The sequence below is a fragment of the Bidens hawaiensis genome, unplaced genomic scaffold, assembly GCF_021521415.1.
Source record: "Bidens hawaiensis isolate Kalapana, Puna unplaced genomic scaffold, B.hawaiensis_p1.1 tig00004555_1, whole genome shotgun sequence".
In the NCBI taxonomy this organism is placed as follows: Eukaryota; Viridiplantae; Streptophyta; class Magnoliopsida; order Asterales; family Asteraceae; genus Bidens; species Bidens hawaiensis.
The window spans coordinates 9,727-28,023 of record NW_027491278.1 but is presented as its reverse complement, the minus strand read 5'-3'; the positions used below and the strand labels follow the sequence as shown (position 1 = coordinate 28,023).

General features: G+C 39.3%; 1 protein-coding gene across 1 annotated transcript; it reads left to right on the top strand.

Annotated features, from left to right (window-relative positions):
• Positions 1 to 5,851: 5,851 nt before the first annotated feature.
• Positions 5,852 to 7,798, top strand: LOC143627010 (fasciclin-like arabinogalactan protein 2). Its single transcript, XM_077096917.1, has 3 exons — positions 5,852 to 6,286; positions 6,522 to 7,123; positions 7,320 to 7,798. Exons 1-3 carry the CDS (start codon positions 5,926 to 5,928, stop codon positions 7,563 to 7,565), a joined length of 1,209 nt encoding a protein of 402 aa, XP_076953032.1. The 5' UTR covers positions 5,852 to 5,925; the 3' UTR covers positions 7,566 to 7,798.
• Positions 7,799 to 18,297: the final 10,499 nt, after the last annotated feature.

The following is an 18,297-nucleotide window of genomic DNA, read 5'->3' as shown; positions in this document are numbered from 1 at the left end:
CTTAACGCATCCGCAGATTTGTTTTCGCTGCGCTTGACGTGTATCACTTTACAATCATTAAAATCGCGCATGATGGCTTTGGCCTGGGCAAGGTACAGGGCCATTGTGTCGTTCACAGCCGTGTACGTCCCGTTTATTTGGTTTGCCACTAGCATGGAATCTACATGGGCTTCCAAATTTTTTACACCCATTTTACGCGCAATCCTCAATCCGGCCAGGAATGCTTCATATTCAGCCTCGTTATTTGTACTTGGAAAATCCAGCCGAATAGCATAAGTATATTCCTGGCCTGCTGGATTTGTTAATTTTAACCCTGCGCCTGAACCCTCGTTACTAGCTGCTCCATCAGTGTAGAGTCGCCAGACCTCATTGATTTCGTGTGCTGGGGAGGGTTGAACCTCCTCCTGGCACTCTTTCTCCCGTGAAGCGGGGACTTCTGCAATAAAATCAGCCAGGACCTGGCCCTTAATAGCTGGTCTCGGCTTGTATTGAATCGCATATTCTCCCAATTCAATTGCCCACTTGGCTAGACGTCCCGATAACTCGGGTTTGCCTAGAACATTTGAGAGTTTGAAGTTGGTGAGAATAGTGATTGGGTGACCCTGGAAATATCGTCTCAACCTGCGTGAAGCGTGAATAAGTGCCAAGACCAGTTTTTCCAGGGTAGAGTACCGGGTTTCCGCGTCTGCCAGCACGCGGCTAACATAATAGATTGGCATCTGGATGCCTTTTCGTTCTACAAGCAGGACTGCCCCGGTTGCTCTATCTGTTGCGGAGAGGTATAGGATTAACTCCTCCCCCGCTTGTGGTGCTGTGAGTGTTGGGAGTTCGATCAGGCGTGATCGAATCTCCTGAAAAGCTGCTTCCGCTTCTGGTGTCCAGCGGAAGTGCGTTTTCTTTAAACAATTTCTTAGCGTTGACACAAATGGGAACGACCTATCCGCATGGTTTGCCAAAAAGCGGTTAAGCGCGACTAGTCGTCCATTCAGTGTTTGAGCCTGTTTTATGGTGGTAGGTGATTCCATTTTGACAATGGCTTCGACCTTTTCAGGGTTCGCTCTGAAGCCATCTTTAGTAATAATGACTCCCAAGAACTTCCCTTCTTCCACCCCAAATGAACACTTGCTCGGGTTGAGCTTCATGTTTATCTTTCTAAGTGTGTTGAAAGTTTCCTCAATGTCTTTCAACATCGCCTCTGGCTCGGGGCTTTTGATGACCAAATCATCCATATAGACTTCCAAGTTTCTCCCAATTTGGGCGTGAAACTCTTTGTCCATTAGTCGTTGGTACGTGGATCCCGCGTTCTTAAGTCCGAATGGCATCATTTTATAACAAAATGTGCCATCGGGCGTCCGAAAGGCGGTTTTGTCCTGGTCATCTACAGCCATGTGGATTTGATGGTACCCCTTATACGCATCCAAGAAGCATTTAAGGCGAAATGGTGCCACCGAATCCACCTTGAGATCAATTTCTGGCAACGGATAACAATCTTTGGGGCATGCTTTATTCAAATCTTTGAAATCTATGCACATGCGCCATTGTTTGTTATTCTTCGGTACCATTACGGGATTTGCAACCCACGTTTGATATTTGCTAACGCGCACGATGCCCGCATCAAGGAGTTCCTTGACTTGGGTTCTGCACGCGTTGGTTTGCTCGGGCCCCATTACTCTGCGCTTTTGTACGATCGGCGTAACGGCCGGATCGCATTTGAGCTTATGCTCTGCCTTACTCCGGGGTACACCAGTCATGTCGGCTGGTGTCCACGCGAAGATGTCTGCGTTTCGCTGCAGTAAGCGCTTGAGTAAGGTGCGTGTTGGATCAACAATTGTCGGGCCAATGGTAACGGCCTGATCGGGATATTTCCCATTGAATGCCCACTGTTCAGGTTCAGTGATGGTTTGTTTGGCCATCTTCGGTTTGGGTTTAGAGGAGACAGATGCGATGCATACCTGGGGAATGCCCGTGATCATCGCTACGCCTTCAGTTGTTGGCCATCCCATCATGCCGTGGACTGAGGATACCACGGCGTTGAATCTTGCCATCCCGTCTCTCCCGAATAGGATGTCATACGTATGATGTGGTTTTTTCATTACAACAAAATCCACATCCTCCGTGCGTGAATAATTCCCATCGGTGAGAGTGACGGGGAAAGATAGGATGCCCAAGGGTGTGTTCATGCTGCCGTCAAACCCTTCCATTGAAGCGTAGACCGTCTCCAGGCGTTCCTTGTCTTCATCGTCGAGCTTGTCGAAGAACTGCCTGTACATCACTGTCGACGATGCGCCATTGTCAACGAGGGTGCGGGAGGTGATGTAGTGCCCCAGCTGGCTTTTAATGACAATGGGGCCTTCTTTGTTTGGGCCTCCCGGCACTCGCGGGAAGCGCACTTCTGCTTCCTTCCATGCGCATGGTTCGGTTATCGGTCTCTTTCTTCCTCTGACCTTACCCTGGACCATGTTGATGCTAATGTCGACGGGCTTTCGTCCGTTACCCCTGTACCTGTTGTCGTTCCTTCCTCCCTTCTTGATAGATGCCACGAGGTGTGCGAGCCTCCCATCCTTGACAAATGTCTCGACGATGTCCCTCAAGGATGTGCACTCCTCAGTGCTATGGCCCTTTGTCCCATGGAAGTCACAAGACTTGCTTTGATCCGCATTGGGTTTCTGTCGGATCGCTGGGGCTTTTGGCCATGGCAGTTTTTCCGTGGCAAATATCTCCGTGACGCTCTTGGTGAGTGGCGTCCAACGGTTTTTCCGATTCGAAGGGTGCGTGTTGTCCCTTCCGCCAACCAGAGGGCGAGAGCTTGAGGGGGTGTCAAAGTTTATCCTTGACTGCCAAATACCTTGCCGCCTCTTTTTGTTTAGCCGGGCGGTTCTCACATTGTTCTCCCTTGTCCTCTGCGTGTAGAGGTTTGTATTCTGGGGGAGATCTCTTCCCAGCTGTTTCTCCGTTTCGGCAAAGCGTTTGGCTGCCGTCATTATGGCATCCCACGTGGATGGCATGCCATCTTTACCCGTCAGAGTGCGGATGAGTTCTGGGTATTCAGCGCCCTGAATGAAAGCGGCGCGAACGAGGTCTTCACTGATGTTGCCCAGACTCAGCTTCTTGGAGTTGAAGCGGGTGATGAAGTCCAGTAAGGATTCATCCTCTTCTCTCACACAGTTGAGGATCGTCCACTGCTCCTCAGTGTGCTTCCTCTGTTGACTAAACTGTTGACTGAACTTGTTCTGGAAGTCTGCCCAGTCATAAATGTGGTGGACCGGTAAACGGTCGAACCATGCTCTGGCTGCTCCTACCAGAGTCATCTGGAACATGTAGCACCACGTGGGTTCCGTCCAGTTACTGACGGTTGCCCCCGCAATGAACCTGTTCAGATGGTCATCTGGGTCAGATATACCATCGTATGTGCCAATATTGGACATTTGTTTGGCACTCCTCGGGGCGATTGCTTCTGCAATGTCCCTTGCAAATTTTGACCTTCCTGCGTTTGTGGCAGTAGGTCTAAAGGCCTTGGAGAAGTCACGCGAGCTTTTTTCCGTGACTGGTTGGAATGCTTCCCCAAAATTCCTTTTTGGCTGGGGATCCGTTTCCTTACGCTTCCCTTTCGCCCTATGGCGAGGGTTCGCGTCGGTGTCGGAATCTTCCCTCTCGGCGTCTGAGTACTCGTACTCACTACTCATGTTGAGGTGCTGGCGAGTACTACCGAATTCCTCAGCTTGTTGGACTGAACGCAAGCGTTCGTCCAATTCAGCCTGAAATTCTCTTTGACGTGCCTCGGCCCATGCCTTCACTTGATCAAGTGTTTGGCGAGGGGCTCGAGTTCGTTTTTCCAGCTGGGCATCAGTGAATCCCAGTGGAATATTTACTCCACTTGCCCCTACATGAGTGACTGGGGTAGTGTTCGTAAAATGTACTTCACTTGCCCCAGCTTGGGTGGCTGGGGTAGTGTTTGTAAACATTGTGTTGCTGGTGTTTACCCCAGTGGCTGGGGTTGTGGTTACCGGAATTTCTCTAGTCATCTTGGAAGTTTTGAAAAACTGGAGAAAGATGTAGTTCTAGCTTTATGCACGGATGGCGCCAATGAAGAAACACTAAGTGACCCCGGACAGATTACAGGTAATCTGGGGGCTAAGTAATGTTTCCCACGAAGGTTAGGTCCAGCAGAGTAAGTTGTACTTCAGGGAACCTGCAAAACAGACACCGTAAGCTCGTCACTGAGAAGGGGGGGGTTCCTCCTTGTGACCACCCTCCGGCGTGAGAATCAGTCTATATTGCTCTTTGAATATAAAAGTATATGAATACTATTAGAGCAGTTATCAAGTAAGTTATACGAGATAGTAGATGATGAAATGATAATACCATTTGCTGTCTTTTATAGCCGAAGGTGGGTTTCCAAGGGGTTTAGCCGGCCCAACACGCTACCAACTGTAACCTATGCACGTGCCCTACCTGTGAGTGGTGGATAGGTAGCGGCTGACACAGAGCAGGCGTGCCGTGCACTCTTCGTCTTCTACCAACTGCAGGCTAGGCACGTGGTCTGGCAGGAGTTGGTGGGCAGGCGGCGGCTATTGGTCACAGTGTTGTGGCGTGCTGTCTGCCACGCTGCTGTCAGTGAGCTGTCGCATTCTTGGTCAGATCTTTTGTCTTTACCTCGTCAGGTATCACGCAAAAGATCCTCCGTCATACGGACTGGCCCATTTTGGCGGGAGTTTTCCCCCTCCCGCCTTTGCTCATTCTTTCAGGTGACACTGAATATTTGTAAGTGTTAAGCCTTATGCGTGTAGCTATGCTGTGCGGGTAGCCTTCCCTGATGGCTTGTATCCGCAACTGCGGGAACAGGCGGGTTACTTTACCATTGGGAGGCTTTTCCCTGCGTATGCAGCTTGCATACTGCGCGTAGGCTTCTCTGAGCATGGTGGGTCCTGCGGGAGTAGATGGTCTTTGCGCAGACATCCCTGTTCAAGGTGAGTCATGCGGGACCAACTGAGCCCTGCTGGGACCTACCTCTTCAGTTGATACTTGTTTAACCTAAATATGACATGTACAATTTAGTTGATAGGTTGTAAATATCTTAGAATAAGTAATCATGACTCTATTCGGCGTGTAACTTGTTTATCTAGACGATAAAAACATGTTAAACATATCATAAATGAGTCAGTATTGGTGGATATGAGTTAAGACGCTTGCGAGCAACTCGAGATTGGATCGAGGAAAAGCTTGAAAGAAGCCGAGCCTTATCAAGCCCTAGTAGAGTTCGAGTTCAAGCCTTGTATGTGAATATCGTCTAAGCTTGTTAAGCCTTAACGAGCCTAGTGTATTTTTAAGTTTAACTATGTTGGACCTCTGTGTATGAGTTACACACACCACAACACAACCCAACCAAGCTCAAGCCGAGCTTTAACTCGTTTAAGGACTACACACGACCTCGATTCGAGGCTCCGAGCTTAGGCTTGTCAAGGTTTACCTCAAAGTATATAAAAATATTTTGAAATGCATATAAATTAATTTATAAATAAGCAAAGCCAAAGTTGAGCTTGATCTTTAAAAACGACTCATGATCCAATCTCAAATGTTAGAAAAAATAAAAACTCAAAATGACCTGATTTTAAGCTTTTGTAAGTCATAACAAGTTGAGCTTGACCCTAATTAAACCCATGTTCAGCTAGGCTAGAGGCCGGGTCTGGCTTCTGCCCTAAATGTCAACATATAATATGATTTTAAGCATCATATAAAAAAAAAGATAACTTAATTGTGATACCATAATTGATTTAACCACTTATTAAATGCTTTTATGATATATAAAAACATCATTGAAAAGCTATCACGTATTGTACATGGATATATATAACCCCATTTAAACACACATAAACCACTCACTCCACACTAGCTTATCTTCCATCTCCATCACCACCACATTCCGCCATGCCGACGGCACCGGCAACATCCCTCGCCTTCCTCCTCATCCTCTCCATCTCCACCACCATCACCGCCCACAACATCACCAAAATCCTCGCCTCAGAATCGAGCTTCTCAACCTTCAACCACTACCTCACCATCACTCACCTCGCCAATGAGATCAACCGCAGGCAAACCATCACCGTCTGCGCTGTCGACAATGCCGCAATGTCGTCGCTTGTCGCCAAAGGCTACTCTCTTCAAACCATGAAAAACATCCTCTCACTCCACATCTTCGCCGACTACTTCGGGTCCAAAAAGCTTCACCAGGTCACCAAGGGCTCCACCACCACCGCCACCCTATACCAGGCCACTGGTGAAGCACCAGGTATAGGAAAATATAGTATTTAGAGTTTTAGTGTCGCACTTTAACACTATATATTAAAATAACAAATTATTTTTCCGTCAACAGCATATATAATGTAACCCTATATTAAATAAATCATATTTAATATATACAGCTAAACTGCGACACTAAAATAATTTTTCGTAGTTTAGCTGTATATATTGTAACCCTATGATAAATAAAAAAATTAATTAATATTTTTACCATTTCACATCAGGAACCACCGGATACGTCCACATCACCGACGTCAAAGGCGGAAAAGTCCGGTTCACGCCGGAAGACAACCCGTCCCAAACCGACGCCGTTTACGTGAAATCGATCAAGGAAATGGCGTACAACATCTCCGTAATTCAAATCAGCTCCGTTTTACAATCGCCTGAAGCCGAAGCCCCAACGGCCGCTCCCGATCTAAACTTAACCTCCTTATTACAACGAGAAGGCTGCCAGTCATTCTACGACCTGTTAACAACTTCGGGTGCGATCGGAACGTTTTTAAGCAGTGTTGAGAGTGGTGTAACGGTTTTTTGTCCGGGAGATGATGCTATTTCAGCTTTCGCGCCAAAATATAAAAACCTAACGGCTTCGGAGAAGACGTCGTTGTTGCTTTACCATGGTATTCCGTTGTATAACTCGTTGGGTATGCTTAGATCGAGTAACGGGTTGATGAACACGTTAGCGACGGAAGGAGCGAAGAAGAAGTACGATTTTACCGTGCAGAATGACGGTAATGATGTTAAGTTGAAGACGAAGGTTGTAACGGCGACGATTGATGGGACGGTTGTTGACGCAGAGCCGATTGCGATTTACACAGTCGATAAGGTTAGTAAATCTTTTTAACCGACTGTTTGGTAGTCTGATACTATTAAAAGACTATCTATAATAAAAAAAAATAATAATATTTGGTTTATTTAATATTCTAGTATTCTTTTAAAGTCTACGGATTCAGAGACGGTCAATTAATGGTCAAGCCTCTTAATAGCTCTAACGTTTGTTTAATTACATTGTGTCTAATTAGGTTTTATTGCCGAGAGAGTTGTTTAAAGGCACGGTGGAGGCCGATGAGCCCGCGCCTGCCCCAAAGGGCGCAAAGAAGAAAAAGAAGGCTGCGAAGAAGGGAGACTCCACGGAGGCGCCAGGACCGGGTTCTGATGACGATTATAGTGACGATGATGCGGCGGATCAGACGGCAAGTAGTGGTGGAAGGCTAGTGGCACCGGTGGTGGTGATGGTGTTCAGTTTGTTGTGGTTGGTTTTGGTTTGATTTTTTTTTTCTTTTTTTTGAGTGTCGGTGTGATAAAGTGACAGCGGGTATCATGGGTCTCTCATCAGGAATAGAATTCTCTCTTTTTTATTTGTTGTTTTTAATTTATGATTAAAAGATATTTATTTTGTTGTTTATCATAAACAAGAATAATGGAGTCTTTTTTTTTCAGGTTGTTTTCATTGTAATTACTTTTGTGTTGTTTATAAAATAGAAAGTGTTTGTATGATGTACCTACTACTCTCCTTTATGTTATTTATTAAACATCAATTACGCGTTGTTGTTTTAGTTGTCACCCGATTGATTGATACTTAATTTACTAAGTTACTAAGTTTTTAATTGCATAACTGTGAGAATTGTTGAACATTTCTAAGTATTGATGACCAAATATATTGAAATCTAAAAGGAAAGAAGGGTTATACACTAGCTAAAGTGATAGATACATATGTAGATATAGTATTTGTAATTATTATTATTACTATTATTATTTTATTTTAATTAGTTACGTATTAAATGGCTTCTACCCATTAAAACTAGTATCGCCTTAGCTATCAGACCACCCGTAGTGGTGCGTTTTGGGGAGCATTTTGGAGGATAACGCGGGGGTACACCCCCCCCCCCCTTTTTTTGGAGCGTCTTGTGTAAAACGCGAAAAATGGGCTCAAATATCAAAAATATATCCGTTAAATTCATTATAGATCTTGAATATAGATTAAAAATTAGGTAAACAACAAAACCTTAATTGCAATGGATCTAGGGTTTTCAAGTATTTGCATCTGTAGAGGCTGTAAGAAGAAGAAGAAGAAGAGAGACCTGCGATTTAGGGTTTGTTGGTTTATAAATGGTTAAGAGTTTTTGTTTAGTCTCTATGGTACTATTTATTTATTAGTTTGAACCTTATTTTTAATAGTATTTGCATTTAAGTCCTTTCAACTTGGTACTTTGTTAAAGAGATTTATATATAGAAAAAATTTGGAACAAATTGTATTTACGATAATAAGATGTCATATGCCAAAGTTGATATAAGAATGAATTTTAAAACTTCTACATCTGTTTAATGTATTTTTAATTTTAATGTAGTTTTTTAATTATATATTTAATTATTTAAATGAATTATTATTTTAAAAAAACAAACAAAATTAATAGTGACTGGGCGCCACGTGACGCATAACGCCTGGGGGTGGAGAGTTATGACTACAGCCTGTTTTTATAAAAAATCATAACTCTGACTGGGCGCCACGTGACGCATAATGCCTGGATGTAAAGAGTTATGATTACACATGGTCTCATATTAGTTTGGCAAGAACTTAAATTTATTGCATTAAATGGGAACAAAATTAGAAATAGTATTAAATTGTGTTAAAAAACATGTTTTAGTAATAAATAATCATGTAAATCAATTTTATAATTTACGAAGTACGTTTGATGAAGATAAGATGGTAACGAAGAATTGAAGAATCTGCCAACTGGTTGTGGACATGTGCCTAGCTGGAGGCAGTTGGGGTCATACGTTATTCGTATTTTTCCTTTTAATTTCGTTGATTTTTAGATACTCACATTTTCTTGACTGTCACAATAAAAAATACATATTTTATTCATGTAAAAAGAATATAAAATAATTTCTAGGAAGCGTAGTAAGTAATGTTAGGAATCTACTCAATCTAGGATATATGATACATAGTATTTAGTAGAAAGGGTAAAATAAGAATTAACATAAAATTAGCCTCAAATTCCTAGTTATGTAAAAAAAATTCCAATTCTCTACATCACCAAAAACTAATAAATCCTACTATTCGTAACACACTGATAGCAGCAAAGAATGTTTATCTAGCTTAGAAACATCGTCTAACACGTTCGAACTTCCAAAACCCTCAAACAAGCATCTTCAAATATTTGAGTTCTTGCAACCTCTATCAACATGTTCCACAAAACCGTAATGACTAAATTAAAAAACAACAATAAACATACAAACATCTTGCACTAGAATAATTACTTCTGTATATTATAAGTTAGGCTCGAATTTGGAATGTTGCAGCAAATTTCCTTTGAAGTAGATTTTAGGTTTTTTAATCAATATTTGTTTCTTAATTGAAAAGATGTATAGGAATCTGTCTCCCTCATCTTTATACAGCTTTGTAAAATTGTCTTTGTACGAGTGGCAATTTACGTGATGGAGAGCAAGTGTGTATTGTCTGCTTGTCTTGAAAATAATCATTGAAGGAAGAGAAAAACAAACGTGGGGATATCTGGACTTGTTATAGATCTCTTAAAATATGATTAGGACATCTTAAAAATATTTAATGTTATATATTTCTTAAAAATATCACAGAAATGATTTTTTTGAAGAATTTACGGTTCTATATGTAATTTTATTTTTATATTTGAATGGTAACAAGTTGGGAAGTTAATTATGTTAATATTTTGAAAATTTTATGAGGTTTGATTGTTATTATAATAATCAACTATCAAGTGTAAAGGGGTGGGAAAAAGTCGAACCATAATTAAAAACCAGACCACCGAAATTAATCATAACTGACAAAGTCGACCGGTTATAGTTAAGTAAACCTGATTAACCAACCATTCGATTATGGTTTCAGTTAATGTGTATTTGTTAACCAACTTTAATTGAAACATAACCAAACCTTGTATATTCGTGATTTGTAGTTTGATTGTGACTTGAGTTTGGTTATTCGTTAAAAATTAGAATGTTAATTTGATTACTTATTACAAAGTTAGAATTTTAGTTTTGATTTGAATTTAACTTACCAGTTCTTAAAAAACGGAAATGATATTACAAAAGAACTTATCAAACGTTAAAACTTTATCTTCACGTTATACTTCAGATAAACATATATGAATGGTCTTCCTTCAAAACCTTCCAAATGAAAATCAATTTCCTCTTATTATCATAAGCAAAAAGTTGGTAGTAGAAGTGCATATTTGATTAGAGATTCGTTGCAACCAAGAAGCTATGATCTTCCATATGTGATTAGTGCCGTGGTATAGCAAGACATTTAGTCCTACTTGATTTGATAGTTAAAACCATGCATGACAAGTACATAATAACTTAACCTCAACATCTCTATTTCTACTTGTTCTTTGCATTTCATTATTTCAATTGTAAATTGCAATTCTATTGAATTTGTGTTCAACTCGTAGTGCAATCTTGTTTCTAAATTTAAAATAGTATCCATATAAACTTTTGTTTGAGAAAAATATATTTGGTTATTAGATTATAACAAAAAAAATGTGGAAAACAATAAGACACCCTTCATGTAAACTTGTTTCTAAAGAAAAGGCAAAGAGGCACCACACATGTGTGAGCATGGTTTGCAAGTAAAGGATATGGAACAAAATCTACAAGCAAAAGGCATATTATATCCATACCTTTTCAAGATACTTAGGAAATCATTCTTACATTCGTACATAAATAATAATAATTTTATATTCCAACCCTTACATATATTTCTTTATAATAAACAAAACCTTTGTACATTTTGCTTGCATCAACTAACAACTATGATAAGTAACGTTTAATGCTTTGATTTACACCATGTTCCTAAAGAGTATAAATGGTAAAATGAGGTGAGCGAGCATGAGTCAAACAAACAAATCTTTTATGTAGTTTACATCAGATCTGGTTGGTTGTGACTTATGATATATATGATATGGTTACATGATTTTTTTAACTTTATAAATAAACAATAAGAGGTTATGTAAATCTTTTTTTTTTATTTTATAAATAAAAGATATACTTAAATCTTTATGTATATTTTTTTAAGAGTTTATAAACATAGTTGCAATGCTTTCTAAAAATGCATCTAGTTTTATTTTAAGCTAATAAATCTTGGCACACCTTCGATAATCTCTAAACTCATTTTATTTTCTTTAGTTAAGTTTTGGTAACTTCGAATCATTAGATCCAGTGAGGCATATGGTTTAACTTAATAACTTGTGTCTAATAAAGAACATATTCATTGAGCTTGATGATGAGGTACCCTAATTTGGAACTAATCACGGTGAGTAACCCCATGAAGAATTTTTGGATGTGAGATCTGTCTACGTTCGTTTGTGAGGGTTGTATCTGAAGATCTTACAATCAAGCGACTCAAACAACGGAGACATTTGATTGTAAGATCTCATGGGTCATGATCATACGGTTTGGATAATTCAGTTATGATTTTCTATAACATCATAACATAAACTTTTATTTGGAAGCTCATTGCCTAATAATATAAAGGTCAGTTTCATTAATTTTTCTCACTCGGACCTATTTTCTCAGGTATGTTTCATCGCCAGCTGCCTACTGTTTTGTGATTCGTAAAAGCACAGACACATTATCTTCGACTTTTGTTCAGTTTATCTATGGCTTATCCATGGCGTTGGCCGCTGCTTTACTCTTTTTAGTGTTCATATTATCAGCCAGTCATCAATCATGTACGACCTCTCTCTCACTGCTTCTTGTAGATTTTGGGTTGTGCATTTATCTATGTACATGTGTAAAGCCGTTGTAGATCTAGGGTTGCATACATGTATCTAAAGCCGATCGCATGTTCGAATAGGTTTTAGATCGGTTCGTTTACTTACATAAAGCTTGAGCTCTCTTTCATGAGTAATTTTTCAAGCTCAACTTATTCGTTATTTACATTTATAATAAATATACTATATTATTTAGTTACCTTTTTTATAATTGTATACATTATTGTAATAACTAAATATAATTTTATATAGCTCATTTAAGTTCGACTCTTCTTGAGGTTTCAGGTGTAATGTGTACCAAACCATGTGTAATGTATGAAGGTTCAACATGGTGTGTGTGTAAGAAAGATGTACTATATATGGCGCAACAACATGCCGCTTGTGGATATGGCGCCGAGTGCGCACTCATACTCCAAGGCGGTAGCTGTTACCACCCAGACACGCTACTTGACCACTGTAGCTATGCAGTGAACAGTTATTATCAGAACTCGTGTGATTTCATGGGTGCAGCCATGGTTGCCAACTCTGACCGAGTTTGTCTTGTTATTTTTCGTTTATGTTTATGAATTGATTTAATTCAATTGATTATTCATTGCTCATTTGTTTGTTGATTTAATTAATTTTAAACTAAAAACTTTTTTGTTACATGTTTTATAGGTTCCAATGGATGTACTTTTTTCACACCTGCAAGGTATGTTCTATAAATATTATTTTTTAATGAAAAATTAAGTTTATGTTTACATAATACAGATTTAAGAAAAAAATCAGAAAAATAGTTGCTATGTTTTGTTTAATATATTATTTTTTAATGTAAAACTAAGTTTATGTTTACATAATAAAGATTTAAGAAAAAAATCAGAAAAATAGTTGCATTGTTATTGTACTTATAAACAATAAAAATATATTTAGTTAAGATAAATGAGCTAAGCCGCTAGTAAGTTATTTGAGATTGACTCATTAAACTCGAATTTAGTCGTGCTTAAACAAGTATGAAGTAAGCTTGTTTAATAAACGAGCCTTATACATAATGTTAGATATACTTGCAAAGTTACATAAAATAATTCTAAATGTGTGTATTTATATAGTAATTAAATAATCAAAGCTCGAGTATGAAATATTGATAATAAGCCGGGCCCAAGTTATAGAAACATTGCTCAAAACGAGCACGTCTTGAGCTCGATTTCTTGTAAGTTAAACGACCCGAGTTTGTAGATATTGTACAGTTAATTGTGGCTCTGGCCCTGCCCAATAAATTTGTATTGTACGATTAATTGAGGCTCTGCCCAATAAGGGGCATTTAATATATTCAGTTTTGTGAGTGTATTTTTGTACTAATCATTTTAAATACAAACACATTTTTTATTTTTTTTTCTTTTATCATGGTTTAAAGTTTAACTAATATTAGCATCACAAACATCAATATACACATTGACTCTTTTGGGGCGTCTCTACATGGGTCATCGACATTGGTACCCCGGGTTTTTCAATTGGGAAAGTAGTGGATGGAGTTGAAGTAGGGCCGGTTTTGCCAGCATCCAATGATTTAGCATCTGGTTATTGTAGCCATAGGGGACTAAGGCTACATCAACCTAGTGGTATTTTCAGGCGTTTAGCTGTTTTGAGTGTCATGGTTTTTATGATTGACTGATTGTAACCATGACTAGTAACAAACCCAAACTCCATCGATCACCAAACTCAGACAATCATAAAAACCATGACACTCAAAACAGCTAAACTCCCGAAAAATACCATTAGTTTAATGTAGCCTCAGTCCACCAAAGCACAATAACCACATGCTAAATCATTGGATGCTGGCAAAACCGGCCCTACTTCAACTCCATCCACTACTTTCACAATTGAAAAACCCGGGTAACCAATGTCGATGACCCATGTAGAGACGACCCCAAAAGAGTCAATGTGTATATTGATGTTTGTGATGCTAGTATTAGTTAAACTTTAAACCATGGTAAAAGAAAAAAATTAGAAATGTGTTTGTATTTAAAATGATTAGTACAAAAAATACACTCACAAGACTGAATATATTAAATGCCCCTTATTGGGCAGAGCCTCAATTAACCGTACAATATACAAATTTATTGGGCAGGGCCAGAGCCACAAATAACCATCAATTAACTATACAATATGATACAAACTGAGGTCGTTTAACTTACAAAAAATCGAGTTCAAGACGTGCTCGTTTTGAAAAATGTTTCTATAACTTGGCTCGGCTTATTATCAATATTTCATACTCGAGCTTTGATTATTTAATTACTATATATATACACGCATTTAGAATTATTTTATGTAACTTTGCAAGTATATCTAACATTATGTATAAGGCTCGTTTATTAAACAATCTTACTTCATACTTGTTTAAGCACGACTAAATTCGAGTTTAACGAGTCAATCTCAAATAACTTACTAGCGGCTTAGCTCATTTATCTTAACTAAATATATTTTTATTGTTTATAAGTACACTAACAATAATAATGCAACTATTTTTCTGAGTTTTTTCTTAAATCTGTATTATGTAAACATAAACTTAGTTTTACATTAAAATATAATATTTCAAACAAAACATAGCAATTATTTTTCTGATTTTTTTCTTAAATCTATATTATGTAAACATAAACTTAATTTTACACTAAAAAATAATATTTGTAGAAGAACATACCTTGCAGGTGTGGAAAACGTGCACCCATTGGAACCTATAAAACATGTAACAAAAAAGTTTTGAGTTTAAAATTAATTAAATCTAAAAAAAACAACAAACAAATCAGCAATGAATAATCAGTTGAATTAATCAGTTCATAAACATAAACGAAAAATAACAAGACTAACTCGGATCAGAGGTGGCAACCATGGCTGCACCCATGAAATCACACGAGTTCTAATAATAACTGTTCACTGCATAGCTACAGTGGTCAAGTAGCGTGTCTGGGTGGTAACAGACACCGCCTTGGAGTATGGGTGCGCACTCGGCGCCATATCCACAAGCGGTCTGTTGTTGCGCCATATGTAGTACATCTTTCTTACACACACACACACACCATGTTGAACCTTCACACATTACACATGGTTAAATACACATTCATGTAAGCCACCTGAAGCCTCAAGAAAAGTCGAACTTAAACGAGCTATATAAAATTATAGTTCATATATTTAATTATTACAATAATGTATACAATTATTAAAAAATGTAACTAAATAATATAGTATATTTAATATAAAAATTATAATAGTAAATAACGAATAAGTTGAGCTCGAGCTTGAAAAATTACTCATGAAAGCGAGCTCAAGCTTTATGTAAGTAAACGAGCCGATCTAAAACCTAGTCAATCACGTGATCGGCTCTAGATACATATATGCAGCCCTAGATCTACAGCGGCTTTACACATGTACATAGATATATGCACAACCCTAAATCTACAAGAAGTAGTGAAAGAGAGAGAGAGAGAGGTGATCGTACATGATTGATGACTCGCTGATAATATGAACACCAAAAAGAGTAAAGCAGCGGCCAACGCCATGGATAAGCCATGGATAAACTGAACAAAAGTCGAAGATAATGTTAGTGGTTAGATAATGTGTTTGTGCTTCTACAAATCACAAAACAGTAGACAACTGGCGATGAAACATACCTGTGAAGAAGAACCTGAGAAGATAGGTACGAGTGAGAAAAATTAATGAAACTGACCTTTATATTATTAGGCAATAAGCTTCCAAATCAAAGTTTAAATAATAAAAGTCATAACTTATGTTATGATGTATAGCATAACTGAATTAACCAAACCGGTCCCGTTATAGATATAGAAATCAAACCATATTGTATGTATAGACATTCAAACATATTAATTTATAATTTAATCGACACGAAATTGATGAAAAAATACGAGGAAAGAGCATTTTAATTTTTAATATTTTAATTACTTTTTTTTGTTTAATTGTTTTGAGTTATCAGCTTGTTTGGTGCTAACCTCTTTTGTTGGCTGATGTTTATCTTTTATTTGTTTATCGATATCTCTGTGTTAGTTAAAAGCTCTTATGTAATTACTCTTGATTTGATACTTAAAAGAGATTATTGTAGGATTAAACGCACACACGAAACCAAACACGACACGAAAGCAATAAACGAATACGAGGATTTAACGTGGTTCGGTCTAAACTGACCTACGTCCACGGGTGGCAACTAGGTATATCTTTATTGAGTGACCAAATATTACAAGTACATAATGTTGTTTATATAGAGACTGAACTAGGGTTAGTAAATTATTATGCAAGAAATCTAAACCGGGCCGGGCTTGGGCCCGACCGCCCACACCCGTCTCCTCTTTTGACTTCATATAATAAACCGGGCCAACAAGGCCTACGAACCCAACAATCTCCCACTCGGAGGCCTTGAGTACTCTCGTCTGCACTCCTGATTGTACTTCTGTAATCTGAACATTAAACTTCTTCTAGTTGCCACCGCCTTCTCATCAATTAACCTGAAGGCCCGTTGAAGCTCCCCGGAGCTCCAACATGTCAGTCATGGCTGAAACTGCCCCTGACCCGTTCTCTGTCCCTACCGGCTCCCACTGTAACGAACTACCGGATCCTGAGATAACCTGAGAACAAACACTCTCCATATTCAGCAAGTAATTCATTGGAGAGACTTTTACAGCTGGAATACTGGTTTTCTTAATCCACTGTCGACCTGGAACTGTAACTGAAACACGACCTGTGCTCCCACTGTCACGATTTCCCCCAACTGATTTAACCTTCCTAGCTCGTTCATCCTGAATCTTCACTTTGGCTCTGGGTTTGTTACTTGCAAAACGAACCTTCTTCTGCCCACGAGATTCTGTGAACCGGATTTTGTCTTTCACCAAAACTGGATCCACTCCTTTCGATGACATATCGACCATATACAACGAACCCATTTTCTTGCCACGAGCAACAACGAGATTCCCTTTGACTACTTTCCACTGCCCATTCCCGAACTTAACATCGTGCCCCTGGTCATCCAACTGCCCAACTGAAATCAAACGTTTCTTCAAACTTGGAATAACCCTCACGTCTTTCAAAGTCCAAGAAGTACCGGCTGAAGTTATCAAATCAACGTCTCCCATACCCGTAACCTCTAAAATATCATCATTCGCTAGTCGAACCTTTCCAAAATCCCCAAATTTAAGATTCTTCATCGTTTCACTACAGTGAGTGGCATGAAACGATGCACCAGAATCCATCACCCAAGCATCAACGCTACTCTCAACACTACAAACCAAAGCCTCATCACTACTGACCCCGTCATCTGTGTCGTCTTCTGTAACGTTCACCTCTTTCTTACCATTCGGACACTGATTCCTGAAGTGTCCTTTCTCTTTACAACCCCAACATTCAATATCCTTACGAGTCTTAGACTGACTCCTCTTCCTGCTCCCACTGCCTCGCTGTTTTCCCCTACCTCTACCTTCTGTGACTAGCATATTGCCTGATGATTCACCTGAACTTCTGCGTCTTGAATCTTCTCCCAGAATCAGATCTCGAATCCCATCGAAAGTAATATTTGTAGACGAACTACAAACTGCAGTCACTGTTTGCGACCAACTGTCGGGCAAAGAGGATAATAACAAGAGGCCTTGAACTTCATCATCAAACTTAATGTCAACTGACACTAAGCGGGACAAGATCGAATTAAGATTATTGATATGAGTTGTAACTGACCCACCCTCTTTCATTCTTGTTGTCACTAGCTCTCGGATAAGATAGACTTTATTCGCTGCCGAAGGCTTCTCATACATGTTGGATAGTGCGTCCATCATACCACGGGCTGTGGTTTCTTTCATGACGTTAAACGCCACATCTTCCGACAACGACAATGTAATACAAGCCCTAGCTTTCTTGTCTAACTTCTTCCAATCTGCTTCTGACAACTTTTCTGGTTTTTCATCCTCAAGCACTACATCCAAGTCTTTCTGACAAAGTAGTGCCTCAATCTGCATCTTCCACCAACCAAACTTCTGTCCGTCAAACTTCTGTATTGAAACCTTTCCGTCTTCTGCCATGACAATGACTAAAACGAAAAACTGGATAAAACAGAGACAAACACAGCAATGGCACGAGCCTGAACAACTACGGCGACTGGGTATGGCGGAACCCTACCGGAGATCACCCCTTTCTTCCCTGCGGCTGAGTCGGTAAGACTCTAGCGGTGTTGCGACAGCAACAACAAGGTTTTCTCGCGGCGAAAAAACGATGACGGCGAAACCCT